The sequence below is a fragment of the Oncorhynchus masou genome, chromosome 1 (assembly GCF_036934945.1).
Source record: "Oncorhynchus masou masou isolate Uvic2021 chromosome 1, UVic_Omas_1.1, whole genome shotgun sequence".
Lineage (NCBI taxonomy): Eukaryota > Metazoa > Chordata > Actinopteri > Salmoniformes > Salmonidae > Oncorhynchus > Oncorhynchus masou.
Genome location: NC_088212.1, coordinates 79,765,443 through 79,789,243, shown reverse-complemented (window position 1 = coordinate 79,789,243; position 23,801 = coordinate 79,765,443). Strand labels below are relative to the sequence as shown.

Sequence of the window (23,801 nt, the reverse complement as noted above, 5' to 3'; positions counted from 1 at the left end):
GGACTGTAGAGTTGGGAGGACTGTAGAGTAGGGGGGACAGTAGAGTAAGGGGGACAGTAGAGTAGGGGCTATGGATAAGAGAGAGATAACAGAAAGGCCAGCTCCATCTTCACAATGCTACAGGCCATGATATACAAACATGGCCGTCGGTTGGTGATGGTAGGTGCTTCATCACAGGCTGAATCTCAAATGGCACCCTAAGTCCCTATTTAGTGCAGTACTTTGACCAGGCCCTGTACACAAACACACACACACACACACACACATACACACACACACACACACACACACAGCAGGTTGACATGAGAGCCTTTCTCTTGATTAATCTCCACCACTTCAGCCCCACTAGATGTTGCTACTGAACTACACCCAGCCTCTTGCTGCAGCACAGTGAAAAAATACAGCCTCTGTGGATCAAACACGAGCTGCATACGGTCACTGTACCCATGAAGTCAGCAATGAACACGATAGCAAAGTTTGGTACCCGATCAAGCCCTGCACATTATTCACAGAGTAAAGTTATAAGAGACATGGTTCTAATTGACCTCTTGGAGATGAGATGTTCACATTTACAATAAACGTTTCCTTTGCTAAATGTAGGACAGTCATCATACAGAGAATGATACATGCTGACTGAAATCAGAGGGGTTCTACTCAGTATGACTCTCCACTGTCTCTCATTCAATGAACCATCCATTTCTTGATGAAATACCTACATTATGTTGTTGTGAGATTCTCATTTCAGAGTATACGCTCCCGTACGTGTTACAGTATTGAGTGTTACAGTGTTCTCTCTCTCTCTCTCTCTCTCTCTCTCCCTCCCTACACCCCCCCCCTCCCTACACCCCTCTCTCTTCTCTCCTCTTCTCCCTCCCTCCCTACACCCCTCTCTCTCTAAGAGCAGATGAGCCACCTAATGCAGGCAGGGAAGGCAATCCACTTGTCTGTAGTCAGAGGACCCCAGGACACATTCCTCTCTGAGATACATTATGAATTTGATGGGCCTGGTGGATTTCCACCTCCTCCCTGTACTGCTGCTATTGATGCCTCCCAACTTCACTTCATCATTCAGCAGCTACGGCAATAAAGCAGGAACATTTCCCTCCCATTTCCTTTATAAAGGTGGCGTTCTCTCTCTTTAGAATGTTGTCTTGTTCCCACAGCAGTCAATCCTGAACCCTTTTGGTTCAATCCTGAACCAAAAGGGTTCTTCCTAAACTCAAACTGAAAGGTCAAACAGTTTGTTTGACATTTATATTGTTTGTGACACTCAAAGGCTAGAGAGTGACCACCATGGACCACAAAATCAAATTGTAAACATGATACAATATTATGGCTGTCTTGCTACAGTAGTTAAATAGTGTTACTAAAGGTCACTAAGAGGAATGAGGTTTGCTGCTGTTGTCCAAGGAGGGCTGATCGATACGGTGATAAGCAGACAGAAGCACGTACGTAAGCATTCAGGAGCTAACACTGCTGAAACCCACAGAATAATATTGGGTGAATCTCAAGTGCAGGTTCCTCACCTCGGACCTTCTCCTCCAATGAGTTTTGTGAAAGAGGTGAGAGGACACAAGGAATCAAGGAAATACAATTGAAATTGACCCATGGTGCCCCCAGGCCGAGAGGACACAGGTTTGACTGACACCTTCCCATCACCTGGCTAATAGCGTCTTTAACAGGGATTCACTCTTGAGTCCTTTACTATGGATCCAGTGCCACCTCTGATGCTGAATCCTAATGTAGCGACCCAGGGGAGGAGGGACCAAACGCAGGCCTGATAATGATGATTGGTGTTCCATTTAAGGTGTACTCCAGATAGAACAAGTTTGTGCCTCTTGGATTTAAATGTTGTTGTTTTTTACTAGGATCCCCGTCTTCCTGGGGTCCTGACATAATACAGAACATTAATACACAAGAACAGCTCAAGGACAGAACTACATACATAAAAGGCACACGTAGCCTACATATCAATACATACATACAAACTATCTAGGTCAAATAGGGGAGAGGAGTTGTGTCGTGAGGTGTTGCTTTATCTGTTTTTTAAAACCAGGTTTGCTGTTCCCTTGAGCAATATGAGATGGAAGTGAGTTCCATGCAATAATGTCTCTATATGGGAAATGGGATTTCATTAAATGTAATGTAGAGCATGATAACTTTTACTACTCCCACTGACAGGATTTTTACAAGCAGCCATTTTGCACTAATGACTTGGATATGAAATAGTGACCCTGACAGTAATGTAGTTGAAGAGGTACTGCTGTGGTAACATACAGGTCAAATCACCTTCAAACCAATGATGGACAATTCCTGTGTTTGGGCCCATACACAGCCAGCAGATTTCACAACAAGCAGAACTACAAAAACAGTGTGACATAGGCATGGCATTCTCTGTTGTGCAGCAGGGACAGGAAGTAGCTAGCTACTGTGTGTTGCACTTTTGACATGAAAATGGGGCAAACGAGAGATGTAGCCTGTGAGCTCACAGCATCATGATGAGACAACAACAGTAAGGTGTTAGTGTCAGCATTGCACTGCCCACTGTTGACTGTGTGTCTGTAGGATCCATCTGTTTAAGGGGCACGGCTGATAGCTGGCGAACACTGAGCCTAGTGGAGTGAGACCTGATCTGGTGTCAAACGGAGTGCTTGGAAGGGAAGGTGTGTGTCTGTTTGGGATGCTGGATCGTAAAGCTAAAGCATACGGTGTTGTTTATCTGGACTCACGGGAAGAACCAGGTCTGAGTCACTATTACTGGACAGGATGCCATTGCAATACGGCAACACAGGGACCGTGTTTTTACTGTATAATGAAAGAGACAATCTGTTAAGACCATACAGTAACAGACATGCAGGGCAGCTAAAATAGCCTGGGACCTCATCCATCACACATCAACCTTACAAGTCTGGTTCAGGGTAGAAAATGGAACTGGCAGTGTCACAAGTAAGGTAAACTATGGATGTTGCAATATAGGTCTTGGAGGAGCACAGTACATTCAGGGGATGCGTTTAGACCTTCATAGGAAATATATGTAGACCAAATAGCAAATATGAATCTGTTGATCACTGATGGACATCCCCTATGTTGGAGCTACAGTATTGGCTGTGAGATAAACAGGACCAATGCATCATGAGATTGAACATCATCCATACTTGTCCCTCTGTGTTGGCCAATGTACCATTAGCATAACTGACACAGTACATGGCGGTGTGTTCCTGCCCTCCTTCCCAGCCTTCACTCTGTTAAATGCTTGATGTACTGCATAATTATACATGACACCATATTCAATTACATCATTTTGTCTCACATTCTCAAACCAGAAGCAGGTCGTTTCTGAGGATAATTGGGAATTTATCATTTCCAAGGTGTGGAAAGTCATTAATAGAAAAGTCTGCCAGGTCCCAAGATCTTTGCAAACCCTTATGAACCGTTGTAGATGCGGGCAAGGTTTGGACCTGTTTGTGTAATGGCTGAAGTCTGTAAATAAAGCCACAGCGTCTTACCCTTCCCTATTGAGGTTTGGACCTATTGGTGTAATCAATAGCTACCTACTGTACAGTCAGAACGTGTCAGTGCCTTTCAATGGATGAATACAGTTGTATTGCCTCACCCTTCCCTGTTGTCGTCCTCATCCAGGTTAGAGAGGAGCTGTGATCCGGCCAGGGAGAGGTCCAGGTGGGCCAGAGGAAGGTCCCTGTAGCCGAAGCTGACCAGCTGGACAGGAGCCATGCAGGAAGGGTTCATCTCCTGCACACCATGCTCCTCCACTGGGTCTGGCTGGGAGATGATCTCCAGGTCTGATAGGCCTCCAGCCTGCTGCTCCACCACGTCACTAAACACACAGGGAGAGAAGACGACTGTGTTAGCCCACTGAGCTCAAGCCTCTTCACCTTCTAACTCCACTGGCTCTGGCTTCACCCTTTACCTCCAGGTCCTACAACCCAACCGCCTGCTCAACCATTTACCTCCAGGTCCTACAACCCAACCGCCTGCTCAACCATTTACCTCCAGGTCCTACAACCCAACCGCCTGCTCAACCATTTACCTCCAGGTCCTACAACCCAACCGCCTGCTCAACCATTTACCTCCAGGTCCTACAACCCAACCGCCTGCTCAACCATTTACCTCCAGGTCCTACAACCCAACTGCCTGCTCAACCATTTACCTCCAGGTCCTACAACCCAACTGCCTGCTCTACCATTTACCTCCAGGTCCTACAACCCAACCGCCTGCTCAACCATTTACCTCCAGGTCCTACAACCCAACCGCCTGCTCAACCATTTACCTCCAGGTCCTACAACCCAACCGCCTGCTCAACCATTTACCTCCAGGTCCTACAACCCAACCGCCTGCTCAACCATTTACCTCCAGGTCCTACAACCCAACCGCCTGCTCAACCATTTACCTCCAGGTCCTACAACCCAACCGCCTGCTCAACCATTTACCTCCAGGTCCTACAACCCAACCGCCTGCTCAACCATTTACCTCCAGGTCCTACAACCCAACCGCCTGCTCAACCATATCCCTAAACACAATGTTGTGGGTTGCTGGAGATCCAGAACCTATATCAAAGTCTGAGAATCAAAACTATGAGATGATGGTGTTCATGTGTTACTTTGAAACAAACAAAACAGGGAAATAAAGTCAATTGAAGTGCTGTAGAAAAACACTACCTTGGCGATTGGGGATAAACAGCACACCTTGCATCAATGATATCTGATTGAAATACACACAGTGACCTGAGTAGTGGTAGAGGCTGAGCCTCTTCTGTAGGGAGGTACCAGAGCACTATGACAAAGGGAACAAACTGAGCATATCCAGTGATTTGACATGGATTATTGTCTGATATGCATGACTTCCTCCGTTGGGGTGGAATAAAAGTTGAAATGATACAAACAGAAAGTTATTGAAAAAGCTCTGTCCTGTCGCACAATAGAACAAATATCAACATTATACTGTCTCACTCCTGCCAAGTGTTAGCATTTCATCAAACAAGCAGACTGAACTTATAGACGTTAAATCGGTACCTACACTCTTAGAAAAAAAGGTGCTATCTAGAATCTAAAAGGGTTATTTGGCTGTCCCCATAGGAGAACCCTTGAAGAACCCTTTTTGGTTCCAGGTATAACCCTTTTAAATTCCATGTAGAACCCTTTCCACAGAGGGTTCTACATGGAACCCAAACAAGTTCTACCTGGAAACAAAAGGGGTTCTCCTATGGGGACAGCTGAAGAACCATTTTGGAACCCTTTTTTCTAAGAGTGTAGGTCAACTGATTTTGCAAACAAACACTGAGGGAGCACAAAGCACAACACCCGACACTGTCGTTTCATTCTCCTCTGTAGTATAGTTAAACACCTCTATACAGCTGTGTCAGCACCTCCAGAGTATGGATACGGTAATACATTAGAAGTTTCTATTGTGGGCCAGGCCTCTAGCAGCATCACACAGCCCATCACTCAGCCCATCACACAGCCCATCACACAGCCCATCCACAAGCCTCAGTTGTGCCCTGTGGTGCATATTTTTAGACCAGAGCAGATGCGGATGTATCATGTCTGCTGTGACGTTGCTCTCCTCTACGCTCACAAGCCTCCCATTGTCAGATGAGTGGATCGGAGCTCTTACAAATGTGAAGTTAGGAACGAGAGAAGAGGAGGAGGAGTAGGAAGAGAAGTGGGAGAAGAGGAGGAGGAGAAGGAGAAGGGAGAGAAGAGGGAGGTTCTAAGCAGTCTCCCACTGATTCACAGTCAGTGATTGTCCTCTCTCTCAATTCAATGGGCTTTATTGGCATGGGAAACATGTGTTAACATTGCCAAAGCAAGTGAGGTAGATAATCTCTCTCTCTCTCTCTCTCTCTCTCTCTCTCTCTGTGTGTGTACTGTGAGGCGCTGTGGGGCACTCTACTGTGCTGTGCTGTGAGGCACTCTACTGTGCTGTACTGTGAGGCGCTGTGAGGCACTCTACTATGCTGTACTGTGAGGCGCTCCACTGGGCTGTGCCTTTAGGTTGTGTAATTATGAGACTTCACCGGGAGGTGGGGTCTGGGTTTAGAAGGTCAGCCAGTGCTCCAGTTGTACTCCAGCTCAGTCATCCTCCTCATCCTCCCCGTCCTCCTCCTCCTGATCTCATCCTCCCCCTCCTGCACCTGCTCCTCCTCATCTCATCCTCCCCTCCTGCACCTCCTCATCTCATCCTCCCCCTCCCCCTCCTCCTCCCCCTGCTCCTCCTTCCCCTCCACCTGCTCCTCCACTTCATCCGCCTTCACCTCCTCCCCCACCTTCTACTCCTCCTCCTCCTCCTCCACCTCCTCCTCCACCTTCTACTCCTCCTCCTCCCCCACCTTCTCCTCCATCTCCACCTCCCCCTCCACCTCCACCTTCACTTCCAACTCCTCAAGGCTAAATAAAACAATATCGACCTCCTACATAATGAAAGAAAACCATGTTGTAGTTCCATTATAAGTATTAAGAGATAAGTCAACAGTAATGGTCTGTTGATAGGATCAGGGTTGACCTGTGCAGTTAGAGGGCAGTGCCCCCTCACCATCACTAGGACCAGGGTGTGCAGTAAAGTGCTTGTGTTGTGGGGAGTCAGTGGCCTCGGAGGCACCCAGGACCAATCTAATCTCTACAGTGACTCACTAACCTTCACAAGGACGACGGACACGACGGACTGGGAGCAGACCACACCTGGAGTGGTTCCTACTGTATGTCCACGAACATACACACACACACACTGAATACATACACACGCACACATGCACACATAGACACACATGCACACACACACACGCACACACAGACACACATACACAAATTAAACCCACATAGGCTGCACCCAAGCATACTGTGCATGCTAGCATTTCCAGGTGTGTTCTTCTGACACACATTCACATAAGAAATCGTTAAAGAGGTTAACAAGGATTTCTAAGGAAATTCTCATGATAAGCCTGACGGATAACAGTGTCTGTCTTGTGAAACAGAGAGGTTACATGGTACACATAATCAGTGGAGAAAGCTCTCTCTCTCTCTTACGAGCTTGGCACGCATCATCCCGAGCTGAACCCCCATCTGAAATGTTAATGTGGTCTATGTCTGAAGGCCAGCATTATGACTAATCCCTACTTAATATGCTCCCCTCCAACACTGGTTTTCTTTTTCCAAGTACACAGAGACCTCTGGGAAGAAATACTAGTCAGGAAGTGACTCTTTTACCTCAGAGTGAGGAGTAAATCAGAGTATATCACCTTTATTCACCAATTACATTTACATATACCTGGAATGGTGCAGGCAGCAGCAGAGAAAATATACAGCATGTCGTCAGGATCAAAACACTACTTGAACACAGTAGGCCTAAATGATAGTGACCCTGAGTGTTTCCCAGTGTGGGTTTGTGTACATGAGACAATGACCTTATAAAATGGAGAAAAAATAAAATAAATACTACTATTCGACTATAAGTGAGACCAAGTAAACTCAGGGAACTATAGATGCCACAGTCAAGATCAGCCTAAAGACGTAAGCCTTCTCTTCAGTCTCCTTGGTCCTCTCGCCCTACACTACACATCTCCATTAGACCAGACCTGTCCTGGCCTCTCACCATCCCTACTGATCAACACAGCCATCTGATCAGTCATGGCAGACACAAGCTGTTCAGAGCCCCACACCTCATCATCTCATCCCAGCACAACTGCATGTAAAGCAGGGACCCAGTGCTGTGGCTAGCTGCCAATGGAAGTATATGGACAGTGGTGGCCCAAGACTCCTGTCGTCTTGTGTGGCTCAGTTGGTAAGAGATTGTGAGTTAAATTCCCACAGGGATCACATATGTGTACTACAAAGTCACACAGCAGAAAAGCTCAGAAGAATAGTTTATATACAGTACACACATACAATACATAGAAGTCACTCTAAGACAATGGAAAAAGCCATGGCACTCTGCAGAGGTTATGTGTGTTAGTGGGAAAGACGAGCAGAGTCTCCCTTGGGGCATTGGGACACATACACACAGCCTGCCCCTTCAGCCAAATGATAGAATTAGAAGTGTTATGGGCCAGGTCGAAAAGGTCATTATTCATGTTGCATAATTGGCTTAAGGCAGTCCACTGACCATACAGAAGGTCACGCAACTGGGAGCAACCACAAAGAAGATCATCGCACCACTTGCAATGTACTGTTTGTGCAAGTTGGACAGACACATCAGTGTTTCATACAGTGGAGGCTGCTGAGGGGAGGACGGCTCATAATAATAGATGGAACGGAGCAAATGGAATGGCATCAAACACATGGAAACCATGTGTTCGATGTATTTGATACCATTCCACTGACTCTGCTCCAACCCTTACCACAAGCGCGTTCTCCCCAATTAACGTGCCACCAACCTTCCATAGTTTCATAAACCAGAAAAGCAACACCAATCCATATTCTAGTGTACTTGGGTTGGTTGGACTAGGCTACAGTATGTGATCAACACACCTTAAAGTACTCAAGTTGTGGAAAGCCCTGCAGAGCTAAACCCACCGAACCTGGCCAAGTAAAAAGCAGCAGCTGTCTGATTGTAACCCCCAGCTGCTGCAGAGAACATTGGAGAAGCTAGCCATCAGTACGAGTTAGTGTTCAAGGCTCCACCATATCTAACAGTGTGTTGTTCCATGTGTACAGCATCTCTAGACACTTGATGCACATCTCACTCCACTCCATTCAACCCATGTACATACTCACTCTACTCCATTCAACCCATGTACATGCTCACTCCACTCCACACAACCCATGTACATGCTCACTCCACTCCATTCAACCCATGTACATGCTCACTCCACTCCATACAACCCATGTACATGCTCACTCCACTCCATACAACCCATGTACATGCTCACTCCACTCCATACAACCCATGTACATGCTCACTCCACTCCATACAACCCATGTACATGCTCACTCCACTCCATTCAACCCATGTGCATGCTCACTCCACTCCATTCAACCCATGTACATACTCACTCTACTCCATTCAACCCATGTACATGCTCACTCCACTCCATACAACCCATGTACATACTCACTCCACTCCATACAACCCATGTACATGCTCACTCCACTCCATTCAACCCATGTACATGCTCACTCCACTCCATACAACCCATGTACATGCTCACTCCACTCCATACAACCCATGTACAGTACCAGTCAAAGGTTTGGACACACCTACTCATTCCAGGGTTATTCTTTCTTTTTTACTATTTTCTACAAAATAGAATAATAGCGAAGACATCAAAACTATGAAACAACAAATATGGAATCATGTAGTAACCAAAAAAGTTCTAAACAAATATATTTTAGATTCTTCAAAGAAGCCACCCTTTGCATTGATGACAACTTTATACACTCTTTGCATTCTCTCAACCAGCTTCATGAGGTTAGTCACTTGGAATGCATTTCAATTAACAGGTGTGCCTTGTTAAAAGTTCATTTGTGGAAATTCTTTCCTTCTTAATGCGTTTGAGCCAATCAGTTGTGTTGTGACAAGATAAGGGTGGTACACAGATGATAGCATTATTTGGTAAAATACCAAGTCCATATTATGACAAGAACAGCTCAAATAAGCAAAGAGAAATGACAGTCCATCATTACTTTAAGACATTAAGGTCAGTCAATCCAAAAAATGTCAAAAACTTTTAAAGTTTTTTAAGTGCAGTTGCAAAAACCATCAAGCTCTATGATGAAACTGTCTCTCATGAGGACCACCACAGGAAAGGGAGACCCAGAGTTACCTCTGCTGCAGAGGATAAGTTCATCCTCAGAAATTGCAGTCCAAATAAATGCCTCAAAGAGTTCAAGTAACAGACACATCTCAACATCAACCGTTCAGAGGAGACTGCGTGAATCAGGCCTACATTTTATTTTACTTTATTTAACTAGGCAAGTCAGTTAAGAACAAATTCTTACTTTCAATGACAACCTAGGAACAACTGCTTTGTTCAGGGGCAGAACAACAGCTTTTTACCTTGTCAGCTCGGGGATTTGATCTTGCAACCTTTCGTTTACTAGTCCAACGCTATAACCACTAGGCTTCCTGCCGCCCCATGATTGAATTTCATGATCGAATTCATGATCGAATTTCTGCAAAGAAACCACTACTAAAGGACACCAATAAGATGAAGAGACTTGCTTGGGCCAAGAAACACGAGCAATGGACATTAGACTGGTGGAAATCTGTCCTTTGGTCTGATGAGTCCAAATTTGAGATTTTTGGTTCCAAACGCTGTGTCTTTGTGAGACGCAGAGTAGGTGAACGGATGATCTCTGCATGTGTAGTTCCCACCGTGAAGCATGGAAGAGGAGGTGTGATGGTGTAGGGGTGCTTTGCTGGTGACACTGTCTGTGATTTATTTAGAATTCAAGGCACACTTAACCAGCATGGCTACCACATCATTCTGCAGCGATATGCGGGTTTGCGCTTATCATTTGTTTTCAACAGGACAATGACCCAATACACCTCCTGGCTGTGTAAGGGATATTTGACCAAGAAGGAGAGTGATGGAGTGCTGCATCAGATGACCTGGCTTCCACAATCACCCAACCTCAACCCAATTGAGATGGTTTGGGATGAGTTGGACCGCAGAGTGAGGGAAAAGCTACCAACAAGTGCTCAGCATATGTGGGAACTGCTTCAAGACTGTTGGAAAAGCATTCCAGGTGAAGATTGTTGCGAGAATGCCGAGAGTGTGCAAAGCTGTCATCAAGGCAAATGGTGGCTACTTTGAAGAATCTAAAATCTAAAATATATTTGGATTTGTTTAACATTTTTCTGGTTACTAAATGATTCCATATGTGTTATTTCATAGTTTTGATGTCTTCACTATTATTCTACAATATAGAAAATAGTAAAAATAAGAAAAACCACTTGAATGAGTAGGTGTGTCCAAACCTTTGACTGGCACTGTACATGCACACTCCACTCCATCCAGCCCATGCACATGCTCACTCCACCATCCAATCCATGTACATGCTCACTCCACTCCATCCAACCCATGTACATGCTCACTCCACCATCCAATCCATGTACATGCTCACTCCACCATCCAACCCATGTACATGCTCACTCCACCATCCAATCCATGTACATGCTCACTCCACTCCATCCAGCCCATGTACATGCTCACTCCACCATCCAATCCATGTACATGCTCACTCCACCATCCAACCCATGTACATGCTCACTCCACCATCCAATCCATGTACATGCTCACTCCACTCCTTCCAACCCATGTACATGCACACTCCACTCCATCCAGCCCATGTACATGCTCACTCCACTCCATACAACCCATGTACATGCTCACTCCACTCCATACAACCCATGTACATGCTCACTACACTCCATACAACCCATGTACATACTCACTCCACTCCATACAACCCATGTACATGCTCACTCCACTCCATACAACCCATGTACATGCTCACTCCACTCCATCCAACCCATGTACATGCTCACTCCACTCCATCCAACCCATGTACATGCTCACTCCACTCCATACAACCCATGTACATGCTCACTCCACTCCATACAACCCATGTACATGCTCACTCCACTCCATTCAACCCATCCACAAAGACACATGAATCTGCTTCCTAAACCTTCCTTCACCTCTTCCTCTTAGGCTTTGTCTTGATGCCTTTCCTAATATTACAGTATGTGCTAGCCTATGTGTACACTCCATCAGCCTTGACTTTATGCAGGAAATCTCCATAATGATAAATGAGTCTGGTTTCAGGAGGTGTAGGCATGGCATGTTTCAGACAGGCACAGTGTGACCAGTCTCATCTGACCTTTACAGATACCAGGACTGGGAGACACACTGATGATGAGAGACCCTCCTGGAGAGCTGCAGTGCTGTACTGTCAGCAGAGGAAAGGTCTTGGCTCCTTACAGCCGGACTGAACTGCAGTGTGTTTGAGGTTACCTGAGGCTCAAAGCTAAGGAGTCTGCGTAGAAAAGTGATCAGTGAAATGGGAATGGGCTGTATTATGATATTGACTTGATTTGTAATATGTTAAACGATATAACTTCCAGAAAGGATTTTCTAGGCAGAAAATCATCAGGAATTAAATAAAGTACCGTTTCAATCCAGACATTTGCTAAGATGCGAATCACCTACAGCATGAAATAGCACCCTCTTCACAACAACAAAAACAATTTGTTTCCCGCTACTAAACCTAGATGCATGTAATGGAGAATTCCTAACAGATTCCTTGTTATCTTCTGTAATAGATGAGGTCTAATAGATCAGCTGGCCAAAACATCCATCCATCCCTGTGTTACTGTTCTGCTTGGAAAAGACTCACAGGAACATGACCCTGCTCAGACAGACACCATGTGCTTGTCAACCTCAGCATGTTGAACAACAGAGGCAGAGCCCTCCAACCTCCCCACCCTCCTGTTGACATTGAATAAACAACAGGGTAAACAGCGACGGAGAGAAAGATGAATGGTGCTGTCCTGCAACCCTTCAGAATCTTAAACAACTGGGCCCAGAGATAGGCAACGCCACTGACTGAGCAGGACAGAGTGACAGAATAGAATCGGACCGACAGGGCACAGAATAAATCCACTCCCCTGACTGGCTGTCACACAAACGGACAGAGAACAGTGAAGGAGGGCTTTTCATTTACCATTCATTTATTACAGGTTTGGATAATGAGCATGGCTAGTTACATACAGCCTGCTGAAGACTAATAATTAAGTCAAGTGAGACCAAATAAGCTCAAGGAACTATAGATGCCACAGTCAAGATCAGGCCTATAGACGTAAGCCTTCTCTTCAGTCTCCTTGGTCCTCTCGCCCTACACTACACGTCTCCATTAGACCAGACCTGTCCTGGCCTCTCACCATCCCTACTGATCATGCAACTGGGAGTAACCACGAAGAAAATCATCACTGCATAAGCAATTGTTCATTAGTCGGGTATGTTTCTGCAAGGAAATGTTGAACTATCTTGTTTCTATCTCCTTATCGCTCTCTCTCTATCGCACGCCAACACATTCACTCACACACACACTCATCAATAAATCAACCAATCAAAAGACTTGAGGATAGCAAGAAAAAATGGCAAGGTAAGAGGAATTTGTGAAAGAGCGGCTAGACTGCAGAATTCCAAATGAGCTGACCAATGAGGTGCCCCTCTGCAATATCATTGAGCTCTGCCTCTGTCTGTAACAGGGCCATTGTCGTTTTCCCTCTCTCTCTCTCTCTCTCCCTCTCTCTTTTTCCCTCTCGCCCAGCCTCTCTCTGTCTCTGTCTCCCTCTTTGTCTCCTTTTCTATCTCTCTCCCTCTCGCTATCTCTCTCTCTCACTTTCTCTGTGTGTGTGTCTGTGTGTGTGTGTGTGCGTGTGTGTCAGTGTGTTTGCGTGCATGCCAGTGTGTACAATACCATATTTATTATTCAGGAAGAGAGGTGAGAGGAGGTCAGAGAAGTCTGGTAAAGAGGGAAACGTCTTACTGAGCACAGGTCATGTTCTGGGTAGGAGAGAGATCATACTGAGCACAGGTCATGTTCTGGGGAGAGAGAGATCTTACTGAGCACAGGTCATGTTCTGGGTGGGAGAGAGATCTTACTGAGCACAGGTCATGTTATGGGGGGAGAGAGATCTTACTGAGCACAGGTCATGTTCTGGGTGGAGAGAGATCTTACTGAGCACAGGTCATGTTCTGGGGGAAGAGAGATCTTACTGAGCACAGGTCATGTTCTGGGGGAGAGAGATCTTACTGAGCACAGGTCATGTTCTGGGGGAAGAGAGATCTTAATGAGCACAGGTCATGTTCTGGGGGGAGAGAGATCTTACTGAGCACAGGTCATGTTCTGGGGGGAGAGACATCTTACTGAGCACAGGTCATGTTCTGGGTGAAGAGAGATCTTACTGAGCACAGGTCATGTTCTGGGGGAAGAGAGATCTTAATGAGCACAGGTCATGTTCTGGGGGAAGAGAGATCTTACTGAGCACAGGTCATGTTCTGGGGGAAGAGAGATCTTAATGAGCACAGGTCATGTTCTGGGGGGAGAGAGATCTTACTGAGCACAGGTCATGTTCTGGGGGGAGAGACATCTTACTGAGCACAGGTCATGTTCTGGGGGAAGAGAGATCTTAATGAGCACAGGTCATGTTATGGGGGAAGAGAGATCTTAATGAGCACAGGTCATGTTCTGGGGGAAGAGAGATCTTAATGAGCACAGGTCATGTTCTGGGGGAAGAGAGATCTTAATGAGCACAGGTCATGTTATGGGGGAAGAGAGATCTTAATGAGCACAGGTCATGTTCTGGGGAAAGAGAGATCTTAATGAGCACAGGTCATGTTCTGGGGGGAGAGAGATCTTACTGAGCACAGGTCATGTTCTGGGGGGAGAGCACTTACTGAGCACAGGTCATGTTCTGGGGGAGAGATCTTAATGAGCACAGGTCATGTTCTGGGGGGAGAGATCTAAATGAGCACAGGTCATGTTATGGGGGAGAGCACTTAATGAGCACAGGTCATGTTCTGGGGGAGAGATCTTAATGAGCACAGGTCATGTTCTGGGGAAAGAGAGATCTTACTGAGCACAGGTCATGTTCTGGGGGGAGAGAGATCTTACTGAGCACAGGTCATGTTCTGGGGGGAGAGAGATCTTAATGAGCACAGGTCATGTTCTGGGGAAAGAGAAATCTTAATGAGCACAGGTCATGTTCTGGGGAAAGAGAGATCTTAATGAGCACAGGTCATGTTCTGGGGAAAGAGAGATCTTAATGAGCAAAGGTCATGTTCTGGGGGGAGAGAGATCTTAATGAGCACAGGTCATGTTATGGGGGAGAGAGATCTTAATGAGCACAGGTCATGTTCTGGGGAAAGAGAGATCTTAATGAGCACAGGTCATGTTCTGGGGAAAGAGAGATCTTAATGAGCACAGGTCATGTTCTGGGGGAGAGAGATCTTACTGAGCACAGGTCATGTTCTGGGGAGAGAGAGATCTTACTGAGCACAGGTCATGTTCTGGGTGGAGAGAGATCATACTGAGCACAGGTCATGTTCTGGGGGAAGAGAGATCTTACTGAGCACAGGTCATGTTCTGGGTGGAGAGAGATCTTACTGAGCACAGGTCATGTTCTGGGGGAAGAGAGATCTTACTGAGCACAGGTCATGTTCTGGGGGAAGAGAGATCTTAATGAGCACAGGTCATGTTCTGGGGGAAGAGAGATCTTAATGAGCACAGGTCATGTTCTGGGGGGAGAGAGATCTTACTGAGCACAGGTCATGTTCTGGGGGGAGAGACATCTTACTGAGCACAGGTCATGTTCTGGGTGAAGAGAGATCTTACTGAGCACAGGTCATGTTCTGGGGGAAGAGAGATCTTAATGAGCACAGGTCATGTTCTGGGGGAAGAGAGATCTTACTGAGCACAGGTCATGTTCTGGGGGAAGAGAGATCTTAATGAGCACAGGTCATGTTCTGGGGGGAGAGAGATCTTACTGAGCACAGGTCATGTTCTGGGGGGAGAGACATCTTACTGAGCACAGGTCATGTTCTGGGGGAAGAGAGATCTTAATGAGCACAGGTCATGTTATGGGGGAAGAGAGATCTTAATGAGCACAGGTCATGTTCTGGGGGAAGAGAGATCTTAATGAGCACAGGTCATGTTCTGGGGGAAGAGAGATCTTAATGAGCACAGGTCATGTTATGGGGGAAGAGAGATCTTAATGAGCACAGGTCATGTTCTGGGGAAAGAGAGATCTTAATGAGCACAGGTCATGTTCTGGGGGGAGAGAGATCTTACTGAGCACAGGTCATGTTCTGGGGGGAGAGCACTTACTGAGCACAGGTCATGTTCTGGGGGAGAGATCTTAATGAGCACAGGTCATGTTCTGGGGGGAGAGATCTTAATGAGCACAGGTCATGTTATGGGGGGAGAGCACTTAATGAGCACAGGTCATGTTCTGGGGGAGAGATCTTAATGAGCACAGGTCATGTTCTGGGGAAAGAGAGATCTTACTGAGCACAGGTCATGTTCTGGGGGGAGAGAGATCTTACTGAGCACAGGTCATGTTCTGGGGGGAGAGAGATCTTAATGAGCACAGGTCATGTTCTGGGGAAAGAGAAATCTTACTGAGCACAGGTCATGTTCTGGGGAAAGAGAGATCTTAATGAGCACAGGTCATGTTCTGGGGAAAGAGAGATCTTAATGAGCACAGGTCATGTTCTGGGGGGAGAGAGATCTTAATGAGCACAGGTCATGTTATGGGGGAGAGAGATCTTAATGAGCACAGGTCATGTTCTGGGGAAAGAGAGATCTTAATGAGCACAGGTCATGTTCTGGGGAAAGAGAGATCTTAATGAGCACAGGTCATGTTCTGGGGGAGAGAGATCTTACTGAGCACAGGTCATGTTCTGGGGGAGAGAGATCATACTGAGCACAGGTCATGTTATGGGGGGAGAGAGATCTTACTGAGCACAGGTCATGTTCTGGGGGGGGTCTTACTGAGCACAGGTCATGTTCTGGGGGGAGAGAGATCTTACTGAGCACAGGTCATGTTATGGGGGGGGGTCTTACTGAGCACAGGTCATGTTCTGGGGGGGTCTTACTGAGCACAGGTCATGTTCTGGGGGAGAGAGATCATACTGAGCACAGGTCATGTTCTGGGGGAGAGAGATCTTACTGAGCACAGGTCATGTTATGGGGGAGAGATCTTAATGAGCACAGGTCATGTTCTGGGGGGAGAGAGATCTTACTGAGCACAGGTCATGTTATGGGGGGAGAGCACTTACTGAGCACAGGTCATGTTATGGGGGAGAGATCTTAATGAGCACAGGTCATGTTCTGGGGGGAGAGAGATCTTACTGAGCACAGGTCATGTTCTGGGGGGAGAGAGATCTTACTGAGCACAGGTCATGTTCTGGGGGGGGGGTCTTACTGAGCACAGGTCATGTTCTGGGGGGAGAGAGATCTTGCTGAACACAGGTCATGTTCTGGGGGAGAGAGATCTTACTGAGCACAGGTCATGTTCTGGGGGAGAGAGATCTTACTGAGCACAGGTCATGTTATGGGGGAGAGAGATCTTACTGAGCACAAGTCATGTTCTGGGGGAGAGAGATCTTACTGAGCACAGGTCATGTTCTGGGGGAGAGAGATCTTACTGAGCACAGGTCATGTTCTGGGGGGAGAGAGATCTTACTGAGCACAGGTCATGTTCTGGGGGAAGAGAGATCTTACTGAGCACAGGTCATGTTCTGGGTGAAGAGAGATCTTAATGAGCACAGGTCATGTTCTGGGGGGAGAGAGATCTTACTGAGCACAGGTCATGTTCTGGGTGAAGAGAGATCTTAATGAGCACAGGTCATGTTCTGGGGGAAGAGAGATCTTAATGAGCACAGGTCATGTTCTGGGGAAAGAGAGATCTTAATGAGCACAGGTCATGTTCTGGGGGGAGAGAGATCTTACTGAGCACAGGTCATGTTCTGGGGGGAGAGAGATCTTAATGAGCACAGGTCATGTTCTGGGGAAAGAGAAATCTTAATGAGCACAGGTCATGTTCTGGGGAAAGAGAGATCTTAATGAGCACAGGTCATGTTCTGGGGGGAGAGAGATCTTAATGAGCACAGGTCATGTTCTGGGGAAAGAGAGATCTTAATGAGCACAGGTCATGTTCTGGGGAAAGAGATATCTTAATGAGCACAGGTCATGTTCTAGGGGAGAGAGATCTTAATGAGCACAGGTCATGTTCTGGGGGAGAGAGATCATACTGAGCACAGGTCATGTTCTGGGGGAGAGAGATCTTACTGAGCACAGGTCATGTTCTGGGGGAGAGAGATCTTACTGAGCACAGGTCATGTTATGGGGGAGAGATCTTAATGAGCACAGGTCATGTTATGGGGGAGAGCACTTACTGAGCACAGGTCATGTTATGGGGGAGAGATCTTAATGAGCACAGGTCATGTTCTGGGGGGAGAGAGATCTTACTGAGCACAGGTCATGTTATGGGGGAGAGATCTTACTGAGCACAGGTCATGTTATGGGGGGGTCTTACTGAGCACAGGTCATGTTCTGGGGGAGAGAGATCTTACTGAGCACAGGTCATGTTCTGGGGGGGTCTTACTGAGCACAGGTCATGTTCTGGGGGAGAGAGATCTTACTGAGCACAGGTCATGTTATGGGGGAGAGATCTTAATGAGCACAGGTCATGTTCTGGGGGGAGAGAGATCTTACTGAGCACAGGTCATGTTCTGGGGGGAGAGAGATCTTAATGAGCACAGGTCATGTTCTGGGGGGAGAGAGATCTTACTGAGCACAGGTCATGTTCTGGGGGGAGAGAGATCTTAATGAGCACAGGTCATGTTCTGGGGGAGAGAGATCTTACTGAGCACAGGTCATGTTATGGGGGGAGGGGTCTTACTGAGCACAGGTCATGTTCTGGGGGAGAGAGATCTTACTGAGCACAGGTCATGTTATGGGGGGGGGTCTTACTGAGCACAGGTCATGTTCTGGGGGGTCTTACTGAGCACAGGTCATGTTCTGGGGGAGAGAGCACAGGTCATGTTCTGGGGGTCTTACTGAGCACAGGTCATGTTCTGGGGGAGAGAGATCTTACTGAGCACAGGTCATGTTATGGGGGAGAGAGATCTTAATGAGCACAGGTCATGTTCTGGGGGAGAGAGATCTTAATGAGCACAGGTCATGTTATGGGGGAGAGCACTTACTGAGCACAGGTCATGTTATGGGGGAGAGATCTTAATGAGCACAGGTCATGTTCTGGGGGGAGAGAGATCTTACTGAGCACAGGTCATGTTATGGGGGGAGAGAGATCATACTGAGCACAGGTCATGTTATGGGGGAGAGAGATCTTGCTGAGCACAGGTCATGTTCTGGGTGGAGAGAGATCTTACTGAGCACAGGTCATGTTCTGGGGGAGAGAGATCTTACTGAGCACAGGTCATGTTCTGGGGGGAGAGAGATCTTACTGAGCACAGGTCATGTTCTGGGGGAGAGAGATCTTGCTGAGCACAGGTCATGTTCTGGGTGGAGAGAGATCTTACTGAGCACAGGTCATGTTCTGGGGGAGAGAGATCTTACTGAGCACAGGTCATGTTCTGGGGGAGAGAGATCTTACTGAGCACAGGTCATGTTCTGGGGGAGAGAGATCTTACTGAGCACAGGTCATGTTCTGGGGGAGAGAGATCTTACTGAGCACAGGTCATGTTCTGGGGGAGAGAGATCATACTGAGCACAGGTCATGTTCTGGGGGAGAGAGGTCTTACTGAGCACAGGTCATGTTCTGGGGGAGAGAGATCTTACTGAGCACAGGTCATGTTCTGGGGGAGAGAGATCTTACTGAGCACAGGTCATGTTCTGGGGGAGAGAGATCTTACTGAGCACAGGTCATGTTCTGGGGGAGAGAGGTCTTACTGAGCACAGGTCATGTTCTGGGGGGGGTCTTACTGAGCACAGGTCATGTTATGGGGGAGAGATCTTAATGAGCACAGGTCATGTTCTGGGGGAGAGATCTTAATGAGCACAGGTCATGTTCTGGGGGAAGAGAGATCTTACTGAGCACAGGTCAAGTTCTGGGGGAAGAGAGATCTTACTGAGCACAGGTCATGTTCTGGGGGAAGAGAGATCTTACTCAGCACAGGTCATGTTCTGGGGGAGAGATCTTAATGAGCACAGGTCATGTTCTGGGGGAGAGATCTTAATGAGCACAGGTCATGTTCTGGGGGAAGAGAGATCTTACTGAGCACAGGTCAAGTTCTGGGGGAGAGATCTTAATGAGCACAGGTCATGTTATGGGGGAGAGATCTTAATGAGCACAGGTCATGTTCTGGGGGAGAGATCTTAATGAGCACAGGTCATGTTCTGGGGGAAGAGAGATCTTACTGAGCACAGGTCAAGTTCTGGGGGAAGAGAGATCTTACTGAGCACAGGTCAAGTTCTGGGGGAAGAGAGATCTTACTGAGCACAGGTCATGTTATGGGGGGAGAGAGATCTTACTGAGCACAGGTCATGTTCTGGGGGAAGAGAGATCTTACTGAGCACAGGTCATGTTCTGGGGGGAGAGAGATCTTACTGAGCACAGGTCATGTTATGGGGGAGAGATCTTAATGAGCACAGGTCATGTTTTGGGGGGGGTCTTACTGAGCACAGGTCATGTTCTGGGGGAAGAGAGATCTTACTGAGCACAGGTCATGTTCTGGGGGAGAGATCTTAATGAGCACAGGTCATGTTCTGGGGGAAGAGAGATCTTAATGAGCACAGGTCATGTTCTGGGGAAAGAGAAATCTTAATGAGCACAGGTCATGTTCTGGGGAAAGAGAGATCTTAATGAGCACAGGTCATGTTCTGGGGGGAGAGAGATCTTAATGAGCACAGGTCATGTTCTGGGGAAAGAGAGATCTTAATGAGCACATGTCATGTTCTGGGGGAAGAGAGATCTTACTGAGCACAGGTCAAGTTCTGGGGGAAGAGAGATCTTACTCAGCACAGGTCATGTTCTGGGGGAGAGATCTTACTGAGCACAGGTCATGTTATGGGGGGAGAGAGATCTTACTCAGCACAGGTCATGTTCTGGGGGAGAGATCTTACTGAGCACAGGTCATGTTCTGGGGGGAGAGAGATCTTACTGAGCACAGATCATGTTATGGGGGGAGAGAGATCTTACTGAGCACAGATCATGTTATGGGGGGAGAGAGATCTTACTGAGCACAGATCATGTTATGGGGGGGTCTTACTGAGCACAGGTCATGTTCTGGGCAGAGAGAGATCTTACTGAGCACAGGTCATGTTATGGGGGAGAGATCTTAATGAGCACAGGTCATGTTCTGGGGGAGAGATCTTAATGAGCACAGGTCATGTTCTGGGGGAGAGATCTTAATGAGCACAGGTCATGTTCTGGGGGGGACAGAGAGGAGACACACAATCTGGGTGGTGTAATGTACTATACTTACTGAGGGTTAGCCATGTTGGTGGATGGTGATGGAGAGAGGAAGAGGAGGAGGCTATGATCTTCACTCAGTTCTCAGTCAGGCTATGCCTCTCTTCTGAGATCACCACACCAGATATACTCTGCTGGACTCATGTTGAACCTGGGGATTGAATTAAATATCAATTACACCTGACATGTACTACAACCATATTACATCCGTATTACACTAAGATGTTTATGAGTTCAGTAAAACATTGTATACTGGCACCAGAAACAGTATGGGGATACTAAGACAATGAAGAACTATAATTGTAGCTTGAAGCTTGAATTGTAGCTACAACGGCAGTTCTTCAAAGTAAAAGATGATTCATTCTATGTCTATAGTAAGAGCACATCACCTGCATGTCTGCTGGATAATACTCCTGAAGAGCTGCTCTCACCATAGAATGAGTCCATTGTTGAGTTACTGCTGGGAAAATCCATTACGCTTGACACAGGACATGCATGAGTGAAAACCTACCCAGGTGCTTGGTTTTATTTAGATATGATTGATGACAGACAGTGACACATTATTATTATTTTTTTTTTATTTTTTTTTTTGACCTTTATTTTACTAGGCAAGTCAGTTAAGAACAAATTCTTATTTTCAATGACGGCCTAGGAACAGTGGGTTAACTGCCTGTTCAGGGGCAGAACAACAGATTTTGTACCTTGTCAGCTCGGGGATTTGAACTTGCAACCTTTTGGTTGCTAGTCCAATGCTCTAACCACTAGGCTACACTGCCACCCCAATTATGGCAATCCCCTGAGAGTATGGTAGGCTATGTATGAGTCATTCAATAACACTTTAAACGCAAGACATACACTACAGTACCAATACTTTAAATGGAGAAGATGTGAGAGACATTACAGGTCAAATCGTTCTGTGTTGCCCATCATTACATTTCAGATGGTGCTGGTGAGAAGGTATATTGAGAGACTTCTACTAAAGACTACAACAACTGGAGGTTGTTAGCACATCCCAACTTACTGTATAAAGGGTTTTGTTAAGCAAATTCTCTTGAATACCCTTTTTTCGACCATGGTGTTTGAATGGTGAGAGTTCATAGACTGTGCTTTGCCTGATCAGCACAAAACATCAAGTAGAGGTCTGTCCACTGGTCTCTGCATGGCCTTAATAAACTACAGGAGCCTATCAGTTCAGATCCATCTCGCCTCTAATCTACTTACTATATAGTGCACTACATTTAAGTGAGCCTGTGTGGGCCATTTGGAACATGCGCTGGGTCTCACACAGTTCATTGAATAGTAAAGTAGGCTAACGGCCCCCTTACTTCGTAACTGAGGTTTCTTCACACTTACTTCATTTTACACGGCTTTTCTGTAGTATTGCATAAAATTCAAAGCACAACTCAGCCCCATATCCACGTCAAAACCAAACTGACAGGTAGCTTGACATGCAAATGTTTGCCTCCCTGTTCAGGAACTAATAATAATGTAACCCTACTGGAAATTGTAATTGAAACGGACTAAACCAAGCATTAATCCAGGTTAGGACTATACTTAGTCGCTGTAGTACCTGAATATAGAAGCAGAGACTCGAGAGATTATAGTAGCCTAGTGCGTAAAGCGGGGGTGGTCCCCGTTGTAGGCTACACCGAGGGAGTGCCCCGGCAAAGTACAACTAATTATTCAGTTCAACCAAAGAAGAACCTTCCTACCTGTCTTGATTTACATTGTTGACAGTCTAATCGAGCCTCCCGTTGGCCGCGTGCTCGTGATAATGTCTCCCTCTGTGAAGATCAGCGTGAGTGAGGCTCGTGCTCCAAGCTCGTGGCGATGTGTAGGCTGCTGCCTTCCTTAGCACTTTTACATTGGACAAGCACCGCTGCTGCTGCTTAGAATCCTGTGCAAAACGAAAAGACTGGAGCCGAAATGCAAGCACCATCGTCGTTCAGCAAGATTATATTAAGTGTCTGACCACTGACCACCAAATAACCAGCATCATTGGAGAGTGGAGGAAGAAAGGTCAGAACGTTGTGTGTGTTGTTGGCTACACCGCTCCAAAATTGCTAGTGAGGGTTGAGGGCTTCCCCCGCGATCGCAGAAGGGACTCCTTGCTGCCGAATATAGACCTCCTCCTCCACACGGAGCTGTCTCGGTGCTGAAAACGTGATTAACCTCCGGCTTCTCTAGTGCCGCGCTGCTCTCTCCCTTTCAAAATCGAGAATAGTAGCATAATCACCGCGAAACAACGTCAAAAACATTGTCGTTTATTTTCATGCCGAATAGTGTCAGTATCGAAGCTATAACATTGTAATTGCTTGCTTCGGTCACGACTCACATGTTTGCTCTCTGTGGATTCTAGTTCCAAATCCTGATAACCGAATGAAAACTGAAGTACAGTCACCTCACTTGATTTGTAGGCCTATAGCTTTTTGCCCGAGCTGCCTTTCTCCATGTCCATAGGCTTTACGTTTTTATCGTTTCGTAAATTCAAGATACTATGGGAATATAAATGATCTTTCTACCAATTGGCTTAACAGTTTGTCATTCACCAGGAATAGCCAGTCGATGGTTAGAGCGCACATCAATCAATCTCATAGCGTCTTCGCAGCCTTATATCAAACACGCCTGCTTGTCAAGGTTAGGCTTTCAGAAATGGTCGATATGAAATAATTGTAGTCTATGATAGAGCAATTCTGAACAATTAGGCCTGTTATATAAGAAAACATATGTAAATGGAAGGTTTTACTATTCTGTTATTATTTAATTGTTAAGTACATTGGTTGTAGAATATGAAAGATGATGTTCTGAAAATAATTAGTTAGATGCACATTTTTTCTCCATTA

At 46.4% G+C, this 23,801-nt stretch overlaps 1 protein-coding gene across 1 annotated transcript in view; it reads right to left on the bottom strand.

Annotated features, from left to right (window-relative positions):
- Window positions 1-23,463, bottom strand: part of LOC135551454 (transmembrane protein 266-like) — an 87,457-nt gene extending 63,994 nt beyond the window's left edge. Inside the window, exons 1-3 of the mRNA XM_064982669.1 lie at window positions 22,671-23,463; window positions 20,972-21,109; window positions 3,614-3,835 (exon numbers count right to left, since the gene is read on the bottom strand). Of these exons, the coding sequence (XP_064838741.1) occupies window positions 3,614-3,835; window positions 20,972-20,985 (236 nt within the window). The 5' untranslated portion in view covers window positions 20,986-21,109; window positions 22,671-23,463. The remainder of the gene's footprint in view (window positions 1-3,613; window positions 3,836-20,971; window positions 21,110-22,670) is intronic.
- Between the last annotated feature and the right edge of the window lie 338 nt (window positions 23,464-23,801).